This window comes from Meleagris gallopavo, chromosome 25, assembly GCF_000146605.3.
Source record: "Meleagris gallopavo isolate NT-WF06-2002-E0010 breed Aviagen turkey brand Nicholas breeding stock chromosome 25, Turkey_5.1, whole genome shotgun sequence".
Lineage (NCBI taxonomy): Eukaryota > Metazoa > Chordata > Aves > Galliformes > Phasianidae > Meleagris > Meleagris gallopavo.
The window spans coordinates 2041933-2054556 of NC_015035.2; the positions used below are offsets into that span (position 1 = coordinate 2041933).

General features: G+C 50.1%; 1 protein-coding gene across 3 annotated transcripts; it reads left to right on the forward strand.

The window, feature by feature from the left end:
* The first annotated feature begins 478 nt into the window (after positions 1–478).
* Positions 479–12618, forward strand: FAM76A (family with sequence similarity 76 member A). Of its 3 annotated transcripts, none has more exons than XM_031556791.1 (10): positions 479–673; positions 777–841; positions 1643–1697; positions 2252–2404; positions 3230–3387; positions 3887–3973; positions 4627–4758; positions 8785–8920; positions 9395–9496; positions 10614–10951. In XM_031556791.1, exons 1-10 carry the CDS (start codon positions 668–670, stop codon positions 10698–10700), a joined length of 981 nt encoding a protein of 326 aa, XP_031412651.1. In that variant the 5' UTR covers positions 479–667; the 3' UTR covers positions 10701–10951. The 3 variants fall into 3 exon arrangements, with proteins under 3 accessions (XP_031412651.1, XP_031412650.1, XP_031412652.1); XM_031556790.1 differs by lacking the exon at positions 10614–10951 and adding an exon at positions 11933–12618 and having other exon boundaries at positions 483–673; XM_031556792.1 differs by lacking the exons at positions 4627–4758; positions 10614–10951 and adding an exon at positions 11933–12618 and having other exon boundaries at positions 490–673.
* Positions 12619–12624: the final 6 nt, after the last annotated feature.

Consider the following 12624-nt stretch of genomic DNA (forward strand, 5'->3'; position numbering starts at 1 on the left):
GTGTGGGGGGCTGGGAGCTGTGGGTCACTGGGGGCTCCTTGGTGGCATCTGGAGGCAGGTTTGAGACAAGTGGCCTTGGGGGTACTGAGTGGACACTTGGGTCAGAAGGCCTGGGGACATCAGAAGGGCTGCTTGAGAGGGTGGCTCATAGCAAGACTAGAGGCGTGGGGCGGCTGAGGGGTCCCAAGGTGTTTGAGGGGAATCTGGGGACATTTAGGGGCAGCTTTTACGGTATCTTGAAGGGGGGAGATGAATCTTGGGAGGCAACCTGAGTGGGGAAGAACGAGATCAGGGATGAGACGGAGAAGGGGGAGAACATGAAATGGAGCACCCTGGGGTGGGTGACGGGAATAGGGCAATTCAGGCAGGTGGAGAGAAACCTCCTGAGTGTGCTGGGGAGAGAAGAGAGCTGAGCTGGAGACACTGTGGGCACAGGAAGCTTTGGAGAGCAGGGAGGTGAATAACTGTGATAGGACCGCGTGTTTGCACCGGAGGTGAGGCCAGCCATGAGCCTCGTCTGTGGGCGTTGGGCACAAATAGCCCTTGTTACAAATCACGGTTTACTTCTGGGTCACCTGTGACACATGCTTTTCCTGTCACCCTTCCTCTGCTCTCAGCCCTTCTAAGAGCAGCCGTGACTGTACAGGGAGGAAACGTTTGGAGTTTGATGAGTGTGAGTGTGTGTGGTGGGAGCGGAGGTCAGCAGGAGGCCTGGGGTCTGGGGAAATGATGTGTGGGAGAAGCACTGCACCTCACAGCATGCTGTATTGTTGCAGGAGTGCCGGATTGCACATCCCATTGTTAAATGCACTTACTGCAGGACTGAATTCCAGCAGGAAAGGTAAATGACTGATATGCTGGGCAGGCTGATGTTTTCCTTAGGACGGATGCACCTGGTGAGCCGTAATGTTTCCACACCTTTGATGGCTGAGCCTGGTTGTTGTTGTGGGAGACCTTTGGCCTTAAACGTCTGCTGGGCGAGTCAGTGTGCCTGTGCAGTGCGCTTAGATTTGCACCTATTGCTTGTTTTTTGGTTTGGTCAGCACCCCCCAGCATCTTCCAGTAAAGGATCTGGGGGAATCTTCCCATGAGTTTTCTCCTACCTGATTCTGGTATCTAAAAATCGTTTGATATGCTTCCTGTAGCTGTGTTTCCACCTTTTGCAAGTTGTGTAGATTACAGAGGAAGGATAGGTGAACCCAGGAGCTGATGAGCATAACTTGTGCAGACATTGCGTGGGGGTGTTCTTTCCTGTGTTTGTTGCACAAATATACCTCTGTGCCTGACCTGCCTTAACCTTGTAATCGAGCACAGACCTCCTCCAGAAGTGAGGCTGTCAGCAGTGCTGAATCATGCCTGCTGCCAATTAGCCAGTGATCAGACGCCTGCATTTGTCAGGACAAAAAACTGGTGTCGTTTGGGGATGCCTTAATTAAAAGATACCTCCTAGTAATACCACTTTTTGCCAAGTTATCCTCAACCAGATGGGAATAGGAAATGCACTTTGATATCAGGGTCCATAGTGAAGATGAATGCAGTCTTGCCACTAAGAGACAGAGCCTGGGGGAGCCTGGGATCCTGACCACAGAGGTGTAGTTTTCTCTGGGGAGGTGTTAATGACACGGTCTGTCCTTCTTCACAGCAAAACCAACACAATATGCAAGAAGTGTGCTCAGAACGTGAAGCTCTATGGCACAGTAAGTGAGTGGGGCTCGTTCTCAGCCTCTTTCTCCTTTCATCTTTCTTGCCTTTATCCTGCTGAGTCCCAGAGCAGTTTATGGGCTGGCTCTGTTGTAATAGCGTGGTTGATCAATAATATGCAGGTCTCTCAAGCATGAGGCTTTTACCTTTTCTTTTAGTATGAAAAAGAGCAGCTCCACGTGATTTTAGTCAGGAAATGAACCATTCCGTATCCAATTGAAGCAAGAACATGGTCGTACAAACTGAGGTTGCTTACTGGAAGCAGTGATAAATCTGTTTTCCTGCTTGTGTGAAATCTGAAGCAGAGATCTGGATTGTTTCTGTTTTAGTGATAAATATTTCTGAAGATTTCCTAACACTTGATCAAGGGTGTGGGTTTTGTGCCTAAATAACTGGCTACAGACCAGGGGTCCAAACGTAGTTACGTCTCCTGGAGCAGTGTTACAGTATAGGGAAATAGATGTTTAGGAGTGCTGGGGGGAAAGGGGCAAAGCAATGCAATAATGTCATTAGAAGGCACTGCTATATTAATCTTTCTTGTTTCTTTAAGCCAAAACCTTGCCAGTACTGCAACATCATCGCGGCGTTTATTGGCAACAAGTGTCAGCGGTGCACAAACTCAGAAAAGAAGTATGGACCTCCACACTCCTGTGAGCAGTGCAAGCAGCAGTGTGCCTTTGATAGGAAGGATGACAGAAAGAAGGTCAGTGTCTCTGTTAAAGGAGGCTGAAAAGGTAAAGGGGCTGATCACAGTGGCTCTACCTTCCTTTCACAGATCTCTAGTGTTTCTGAAGGGGATGCCTCTTGACTGTAAAATATCTTTTAGAGTTGAATTTTGCTTTGGGAGCCGTATTTTGGAGCTGTTTAGCCTTTGTGCCCCTTTGCTCCTTTGCCAGATCTTCTGAGAAAGATCTCTTGAATTTGGCATGAGGGTAGGTGAGGGAGCAAAGGAGGTGGGGCCTCTGAGGAGCCTGCAGGGGGGAGGGATGGGAGCAGTACTGGTGCTGTAGCCTGAGGTGCTGGAAATGTGTTCCTCCACAGCTGTCCCTTAGCTCCTGCACATCCTTTATTTAAATAACATAAGAGCTTCTTACTTGTGTACTTCTAAAGCCTGCTTTCTGCAGGCTAAAAAGATCTATTGTTTGTTTGGAATCCTGTCCTCCTGCTGATCCTCCTTGAGCAGAAACTGCGGCTCTTGTGCTCTCCAGTGACTGCCCTGTCATCTGCCATTCCTTGGCTTTCCTTTGACAGAAATCCCAGTGGAATTGGCCTGTCTTGATGATGTCCTGAGTGTTAAAAGACAGTCTGTAAGCAAAGCTTGAAAGAGACTGAAGTTAGGATGAGTTAGCTGCTGTTAATGAGCGCGTTGCACCAGCCATGCCAAGTGGTTTTCTAAGCACTCAAGGGATCCTTTTTGAATTGCTGCTCATTTGTATGTCGTCTTAAAGCCTGAAGGTGCTTCTTGTCTTCTCTGCTTTGTTTGTGGGCAGGAAGCAAGACAAAAATGTCTCTCTTTCATGCCCTCCAGGTGGATGGAAAGCTGCTCTGCTGGTTATGCACACTGTCCTACAAACGGGTCCTACAGAAGACCAAAGAGCAGTGCAAGCACCTGAGCAGCTCCTCCCGAGCCAGCCTGCAAGAGAAGGAACAGTACAGCAGGCTGAGCAGCAGCAGCCATTACAACAGGTAGCCTGCACATCTGTTCTGGAGTGCAGGGCTTTCCTCTGGGGTGAGCAAAGAGAACGCCAGGCTGCTCCACACACCTCCAAGTAACGTGGAGCAGCACCTTGGCCATCAGCAGCAGTTTGGCAGTTGGCTGTTGTGGACGTGGCTGAGTCAGGCCTCGCTCCTTTGCAGCACTTGTTGTGGTGCAGACTTGTGATCTGACAGTTCTTAGTGATTCAACCTACTGGACTTGTGTGCAGTTAAAGCTAAGTTGGGTTTGTAAAATCTGATGATTGAAATGTGGATTTTAATCATGAGTTCCTCACCTACCTAGTGATTGGACTGACACCTTGCTTTCTGTTTATTTTTAGTCTCCAGCTGCTCTTCAAGGAGTGAATTTTTTATTGTTCTTTCTTGCACAAAGAAATCTTGTTTTAATAGGCTGAAAGTGGGTGGGAATATGTTTTTGCTCCTCTGTCTCTGACTTCAGGCATTAACATACAATTTCCTTGTTTTCTAGCCAGAAAACCTTATCCACCTCTTCTATTCAGAATGAAATCCCAAAGAAGAAAGCCAAGTTTGATGCCATATCTGCCAATGGTGACAGGTGAGCCTGTTGTCTGGGGAAATTAGGGGTGGGCGGGTGGTCTTGCTTGTTGAGTTTTATATAAGAGTTCTGTGTGAACAGTGGGAAACCTGATGCTTAGAGCAGGGATGTTGGGCTCTGGGACCTCGAGGGGCTGCTTTAGCAGCTTCCAGAATCCGACAGGCCAGCGTTAGTGAGCACTTAGCTTTGGAAAGGAAAATAATACCCAGTGCCTGTACCTGTTAGAACAGAAGCTGCTTGTTGGCTGAGCTCCCCAGCAGTTACAAAAACTGCAACCCGATCAGCTGTATCCTCCCCGTGCAGCTGCAGGGGAAGGCTGGCTGTTGGCTGCACTGTGCAGTTGAGTTGTGTGGTTTTTGTGCTTTCTGGGCTCTCAGACCAACCTGCAGGAGATGGCCTCAGAGGAGAGGATCAAAGCCCACCTCCTGCTTCCCCTCCTGCCTTCTGGGGGTGGGACAAGCAATCAGGCTTTGCTTGAAAGCAGTCAGTCCCATTCTGCTGTCCCAGTTTATGCTGTCTTTGCTGTCTGCACGTGCAGCAGAATGGGAGGCACTAGCAAAACCAGGAAATTGAGATGGATTTTATTTTTTATTTTTTTTTATTGGTCTTGTACATGCATATTTTCATTCCTCCCTTTCCTCTCTGATTCTCAGCGTTCCTTCCTCTCCCGAGATGCTTTGCCCCCCTATCCAGAGTGCCCCGTCCACGTTGGCGCAGTGGGCTGCTTCCCAACAGAGTCTCGGTGCCCACCATTGTCCTGTTTCTCAAGGCACTGACATCCTGAAGTGAGATCACCTGTTGTTTTCTCCCCCTCTTGCCCTCCCTCCCTGGGAACTGTCTCACACATGGAACCCGTCCCTCTCGATGGATCTGCTTCCAAACAGCAGTGAGATGGGAGCGTGGTGCAGGCTTCTCAGTGCCCAGGGGTCTGTTAAACCACTGGTAACTGGAGGTCTTTTCTTCGCAGTCACACGTTACATCTCTCCTGTAGACACTGTTGATACCTAGCCCGTGTTTGTTAATACACAAAATGCTGCTGTGTGGAATAGAATAATTTTATAAGGCAGCGATTCCCACAGTCTGCGAGACCGCTTTATCACCTGAACAGAATTTCCAGTTAAAAGTTGGAAACAAATCAGACTTAACTGTGACTTAGGAGCTCCAGTTGAGCGTGAAGTGTTCAGAGAATTCATCTGACTGCTTTTAATGCTGGTGGAGCTGGAGGAGGGACTGGAGCCAGATCTGTGCAGCAAGGTGTAGCCCATCATTACTGCTTTCTCTCTGGAGCCCCGTTATCCCTTGCTTCCCTCCTGAGGCTGCAGTCCGGGCTGTAGGACAGGACCAGGTGATTTCACAGGCTTGCTAAAGCCTGGGATGAGACAAATCCACCTCTGGCTCGAAAATATCCAGGGAGCAAAAAGTCCTGTGCTCTGTCATCAGTTGCTCAGTCATTTGTTTGCAATCAGGAGCGTGCATTAGAAGAATCAAATGCCTTTATTTCTATTTGTTTGTGTCAGATGCTGTCAGCGTGGCTTCTGCCAAGGCTGTGTTCCTTGCCACAAACTTTTTTTTGATGAATCCCAGTAACAAACTGTGTCTAATTTTAGCAGCTCCTAAAGAGCTCCAGCAACGTGCTGTGGAAAATGCTGCAGCTGCCTTAAATAGACCCGTGGCTGGATTTCTGGAGTGGAATAATAATGGTGCTTCGCTGTGTTTGTGGAGCTGCAGAGGACGAAGCCCCCAGCAGCCCCCATCCCTGCACCATTTTCTGTGAGGGTTTCCACCCCACAGCCCTCCTGGAGCTGCAGGCTGGTTTTGTTAACAGCCCCTCTCCCTGCTGAGGTCGCTGCACCTTTCTTACAGTGTGTCTCAGCTTCTGGCTCCAGCCAAACTTGTGCAGCCTTCAGCCAGGCAAAATTTGGGCATGCCTGGGCTCTTTCCTATGGTAATGCCCTCAGCAAGGTCCAGCTTACCCAAAATTGTTGCTCCTTCACGGATGCAATGGTTATTTCTGTTCTGTGTCCTACTGAACTGCCTCCGAGCTCTGTGTATTTGTGCTCTCATGTTGCTGAGCAGAGCATGCTCTCAGTGCCTGCATTCAGGGGGCTGAGCATTTTCCAGCAGTCGTTTAATGAGCGGCTTTGTGCGATTCTGGGTGGGTTCTGAGAGGAGTCAGCAGCAGCCCTGCCTCACACAGAGCAATATTTCCCCAGCAGCAGCTCTGGGTGCAGCTCCCAGCAGCTCCTGCCTTACAAACCTCACTGCACAGTCACCCTGGCTTCACCTCAGCCCCTCATGCTGGTTCCTGAATGGACTTTTGAGAGCTGAGTGTATTTTTGTCGCAGGTGATATTTGGATGCTGCTTTGGTCAGCTTGCATTGTGCCCCTTGAATAGCAGAACCTTTAAGCTTGGCATTTATTTTGCCTAATTTCATTCATTTAACAGGTGTTGAGTGTAAGGCAGCCAGTTTGCATTCTGTTCCACTCAATGGAAAGAGGCAGGTGCCGTTGGAAGGGCTCCATTTTTAACTCCATCTCCAACGAAAGCAATGGGAGCTCATCAATTTGCTTTAATTAGAGGCATGAATTTTAGGCTGCTCACACGTGGAGAGCACACATCCCTCTGACCTCCCCCAAAGAGCTGCAACCCCGGTGATGGAGTCTAGCTATAGAGTGTTTGGGGTCTGTTAGTTGATCTTAATTTTTAATCTGGTAGTTAAAAGAGGGGAGAGATGTGCCTTTGGCATTTTTCCTCCCGCTGTGCAGGAGGCTGGTGGCCTTCCTGTCCCTTCTCTCCACTGGGTGGCAGGGCCACTCTCACTCCGTGGCTCCTGCAGTAGAAGCTGCCCGGGAATGAACTGTTCCTGCCTGAGCTGCTCAGGGAAACGTGAGCATCTCCCAGCACTCTGCATCACCCCAGGGCATGGCAGCAGGGAAGCTTGCCTGGGCAAGGGATTGGTGCAAGCCAGAGTTTGTTTTGGGCCAGAAGAATTCAGTGAGGAAGGGTTGAGGGCAGCCTCTGTGCAGGCTGCTTTTTTTTTTTTTCCCCTCCTTTTTCTTCTCCCTTTGCACTGAGAGGGACATGAAAGCTGTTAGAAAGGCACTGGAGTACCCACATCATATCGCAGAGCTCTGCTTTCAGGGAGCTGCACTCAGGTGTGGTTTCAGAACAGAGGTGCACGTTTGGACATCTGCACTCAAGAGCTGCAGTGTGACGAGCCAATAACAAACCCAGAGACCTGCAGCATCCTCCTGGAGCAGACTGCTGTCAGCATGCTGCAGCTGTGCAAAGCAAGCTGTCCCCTGCAGACAGCTCTCCCCAGCTCTGGCTTTCCCTTTGCCAAGCTTTCTCTCAGTGCTGCAGGGCTGAGCTGTGGCTGTCAGGTGGGTGAAGCTGCAGCCTGTGCTTAGTTCCCCTCTGTAAACCCCCAGCACAGTGGTGGGGGGGTTTTCTGCTACGTTCTTGCTTTCCAATCCAATCAGCGTAGGCTGTGCTTTTAATTAGAAAATGGATTCTTTCCAGACTCTGTGCAAGAAGCCAGTGCTCCATCCTGCTGTATAGCTGGGGACTGGGAGCATGGAGGTGCTTGAGAGGCAGCGCTGGGGAGCTGTGTTTGCCTTCAGACCTGCAGTGCCTTCCTCCAGGTGCTGCAGCTCCCAGTTTTAGTGCTGAACGTGAGCTTCAGGACGAGTGGTGAACGGCTCTGGAGCTTTTCAGAAAGTGTCAGCATTCAGGTATCCGGGCTGTTTACAGCAGTGGTGCTGTCTGATAACGGGCAGACTTTAAGTCACCTTTTAGGTGGAACTTTGTTGTCGCTTTTATTACTGTTACATTTTTATACACAGCAATTTCAAGTGTGTGGGGCTGGGAGCCTGCTGCCCTTTTAGCACCACCAGATAAAAATCAAGCTTACCATTACAGCGGTGGGGAACAAAAGGCAGCCAAAGATCAGGTGAGCTCTCTGGGCCTGTGGCTGCAGCTTATCGTATCTTACGATCTGAAATGCAGCTGTAGTGCGACGCTGTGGATGGCTGCCCTGATTGCTGGGTGTCTGACAGGGAGATGCGTGGATTACCTTTGCAGGGTGATTTACATCCAGATGGCTTTTCAGCTGTTGCTGAAGTTTAGCCCAGGCTGTTTCTGAGCAGGTCCTCAGCTATTTCTGTCTTCCTGGAGAGAGTCCTTTCTGCTCTGCAGTGGTAACAAAGCTTCTTCCTACATTGCTGTGTCACGGAGGAATCAAAATACAAAAGTCCAGTGTGTCTTTTTCCCCTTTCCCCTGCTGAGGACAGCACTGACTTTAATCTAGGTGTCTGCTTTGGCTTTGTTTGTTTAACTTGGAGGTTGTTTGTTTCTCTTTCTCGTTCCCTCCTTGCCAACATGTTTGTTTACATTGAGTGAAAAGTTTTGCTGGACATCCGAGGACTGCCTGTGAGCGAAGAGAGTTCCTGAGTGGTTACGTAAAGTTTCATGAGCTCTCTGATTGCTGTCCTCAGCTCTTTGGTTTGAAAATAGATCATTACCATTTGATTGCTGCAGATGCCAACTGGTGTGCACCCGTAGCAGCCCCGTGTGATTGTGCAAGAATACAGCTCAGTTTATCACACTGTTGCCCATTTTTGTATGTGCTTCCCAAATGCCCTGTGGCATTCAGGGCAGGGGTGCAGGTAACATCCAGACCATGCTGCAGGGCACAGTGCGTGTCGTGGAGCAATTCTCTTTCTTCTTTGAGTGCCATCTGTGTGGGAATTCCTCTGCCTCAGTGAAGAGAAGGGGTTGTGCTGAGAGCCATTCCTGTTCTCTGCTGCAGTTTTTCCCCGGACCTCGCCCTGGACTCTCCTGGCACTGACCACTTCGTTATCATTGCCCAGCTGAAGGAGGAGGTGGCTACTTTAAAGAAGATGCTGCACCAGAAAGATCAGATGATTTTGGAGAAGGAGAAGAAGGTACAGCCCTTGGCTCGCTTCCCCCACCCCCAGCATGCTGACAGCTGGCATGTTCACACAGATCACGCTCAAACCAAGTCTAGCTTTTCATACCATAGTCAGCAGAAGGCTTTCTGGCTGCTTCCAGGCTGCCCCCTTTCCAAAGCTGAAGAGGCTTTCAGGACCCACCTGGGGGAAACTCATTTCATAAAGGGCCATTTTCCAACCACTCTCTCATCCTTCCATGTGCAGGCAAGTCCCAGAGAAAACCTACAGCTCTGTGCAGAACAAGAGCAGCACCCAGGGTGCTTCTGCTGCTCTGTGCAGCTCTGTGATGCAGTGTTGGTCCTGTTGCTCTCCCCCTACTTACATCAGTGTGTTTCCAAACTCATCTGGTCTCGGGCAGCTTCTGTAGAGGCACTTTTCTGTGGCAGAGTGCACTGGGGTGGGAGCAGCTTCTTCCATCTCATGCACTCTTTGTTGGCGTGTCTGCAGATCACGGAGCTGAAGGCTGACTTGCAGTACCAGGAGTCACAGATGAGAGCAAAGATGAACCAAATGGAGAAGACTCACAAGGAGGTCATGGAGCAGTTACAGGTGACAGCATTTTTGTTTTAATTTGCTGAGCTGTGCTGCACCCAGGAGTGACTGAGGACACTCCTATGGGAACAAGCCATGAACCTTTGCATGCACAGCTCTGCTAATGCTCCTCAGCCCTGTCCTCCAGCCTCTGCTCTGCCTGGCAAGCCATCCCCCAGCTCTGCACCAGGCTGCAGTGCTTTGTACCCCCTGTTACATCCTTCTTGCTCCCTACTTGGGCTCAGCCTCACTGCATTGTAAAGCCGCTGCGTTGTGTCCCCTACGGGCTAGATGGGAACTGTCAAACTCCTTTGACTTATTGCCAAAATCAGGTTTAAACCTGTTCCTCCAGACTGTAGAACCTTTGTCAGCTCCCCATACCACGTAGCTCTCAGTGTGATTTATGTGACCAGTAACCAAAGGGAACAAAGATCGAGAAACAACTGGCGGTTTCTTCTGTGCTGTATCTGTAGTCCAAATAAAGAAGTCCCTGAGCTGGAGGGAACAGGGAGAGCAGGATTCTTGTCACGGCCATGGAAACACTAGACAGACTATCAGCATGAATACACTGCGAGGCACTGAAGAGATGGGGTCAAAGGGGAGCTGGTTATGGGGAAGAAGTCAGACTTAGAAGTGAACTTTGCACCCCTTTAATTACCCCGGGGTTTGTAATGATCTAAAGCCCTAGCAATGAGAGGTGGGAGGGGATGAGACAAAAGACTTATGCTCCTGCTGCCCCTCCTCCATCAGCACACACCCAGGTTAACGATTAGAGAAGATGACGGGTTTTGGAGGCTACAGTTTTTGTCAGAAAGCAGGTGTCCATCACAGTGCACACTGTGGAGCAGTGTAAGCCTGTGTGAAAGCTGGGATGTCTGCATGGTGTGCAGGGGCTGGGTGTGCTGGTGTGCTACCCAGGGCTGTGATTCAGGGACTGATGGCAGCCAAAGCCTTGGCTCTGTGTTCTGCTTCCGTGATCCCGCACTGCCTGCTTCAGCCTAGAGCTGCTCCTATCTCAGATCTTTGGGTGGCCTGCAAAGGGCGACTTGCTGTTCTGAACAGACACTTTTCCACTAGCACAAACCCCCACCTTCTGATTGCCTCCCCAACTGGGAGATGACCTCCATCCTTGCAGCGGTTTCCCAAGACAGGGCAGCCTGGTCACTCTGTGTGGGAGGAATATATCCTGATTGCTGCAGTTATAAGAGCACATCTGTCATGAAAGCTGTCAGACACCTTCCAGCAGCTTTAAACTTGCTCAGTTCTGAACAGAAAGAGGAAGCATCAGATTCACAAGTGGCTTTGCCACCCTGCTCTGCTGGGTGTGTGTCCCCGTGGTGCTGTCCTGTCCTTAGCTCGGTGGGACTGCCCCGACCTCCTCCTTTCTGCTGCCTGAATGTTCTACTTCAGCTGCTATTGACTGAGGCTCTGGAAACTTTCCTCACTGATTCCAAAATAAAAGTTCGAATCATCTTGGTGTGCTGTAGGTGCCTCAAAGTGTTCGTATCGTTCACTTTTTGAATGTGCTCCTGGTTTATTTTGTCCTGGTTTATTTTTCATGGGAGGGGGGGGGAGCAGGGGGACTGTGTTCTTCCAGTATGTAGGAGGCAAAGAAGCTGCTCTACCACGTGCAGCACCAGAGCTGAGGGTTTAATTGCTCTAATAACGTTTACGTGTCCAATCATTCACTGCAAACCAGTGCAGAAGGGCTGTATCTGGTTTTGCATGGGTTCTCCCCCTATCCTGCTGAAATAGCATAAATTACTGTAGGGGCTGCAGGTGAGCGAGCCCAGAAGTTTGGTCAGAGAGGCTGAAGAGCCTTGCTTGTAAGTTGTCGCCATTTTTAATTTGTTTCAAATGAGGCAGGGTCGTGTTTTGGTCCTCTGACGTGTTCAGAAGGTTCTTGGGGGGATGCAGTCAGCGCAGTGCTGAATCCTGGTAAAACACTGGCAGCATCTGAGGGTGAAATAGAGCTGGAGAACAGAGCGAGCTCTTCCTCCTTGCCCTCTGGATGTGGGTGAGTGTGTGAGATAGGAGACATTTGCCTTTGACTTGCTGAAACAAGAGTCGAGACGGGAGCTTGAGTCACTAGGAACTTTTCTCCACCACTTCTTGTGCTGCCAAAGCGCAGTGGCTGATGGAAAGGGAAGGGAAGGAAGGAAAGCCAGCCCTGCTGACCTTGCTGAGTGTCCTTGGCTGGCTCTGTGCGTTTGGCACATTTCTCTGTGGAAGCTGTTAAGTCCAGCCCAGGTCTCAGTTACAGCGGGGGGATGCGAGGGGGGGGGAAGAGCCCTTTCTAAGTGGTGCAGTGAGCTTCTTGACGTGTGCTGCGGTGCCACACAGCAACACCTCGCTCCTTCCTCCTCTGCCAGCAGTTCTGTCCAGGCATTGCGTGGACCCCGAGAACTGATGGTGATCCCTTCAATTAAACACCCATTTTCACTGTGTTTTCAGGCCAAGAACAGAGAACTCCTGAAGCAAGCAGCTGCCCTATCCAAGGGCAAAAAACCTGAGAAGTCGGGAGCAATAACCTCCCCTTAAAACCAAACCCCCAGTGTGGGAGCTTTCCCCAGCATTAGCCAAGGAGTCTAGGAGGCCTGCCTGATCGCTGGAAGCCAAAACCTCAGTGTTGTCACTATCCCACTGCTGTGGACTCGATGGAAACGCCTGGGGTGTGTTGCCTTTCGACAGCATGCTTGAGTGTGTCTGGTCTCTGAATTCTGTTCTGTATCATGGCGATCCATGGGGAGAGGTCCCAGCACCCCAAATCCCCCCGAAGTACTGCTGACTGGAAGGACTGACCAGTTACTACCACTGCCAACTCTTTGTATTAGCAAACAGGAACCTGCTGCATTACAGACTGCTTGCTGGTTTCAGACCTGCTGCTGTGAGGCAATAGCCATGGCCAGTTGTTCTGCAGATGAGACAGGAGCTGTGTGGTGGGAGCTTGATTTCTCTGAACTGTTCCCTCTTGGAAAGGAAGCCGATGCATCACCAGCCCAACAGCTGTTATGGAAGGTTGTGCCACTGCTGAGAACGGTTCGTCCATCCTTTTGAGAACGCTTCCAAGATGGGGGCTGTGTATTTATCTTGGAGGGTTGGGTTTTGTGGGGGGGTTGATTTTGTGTTTTTTCTTTTATGGTTTT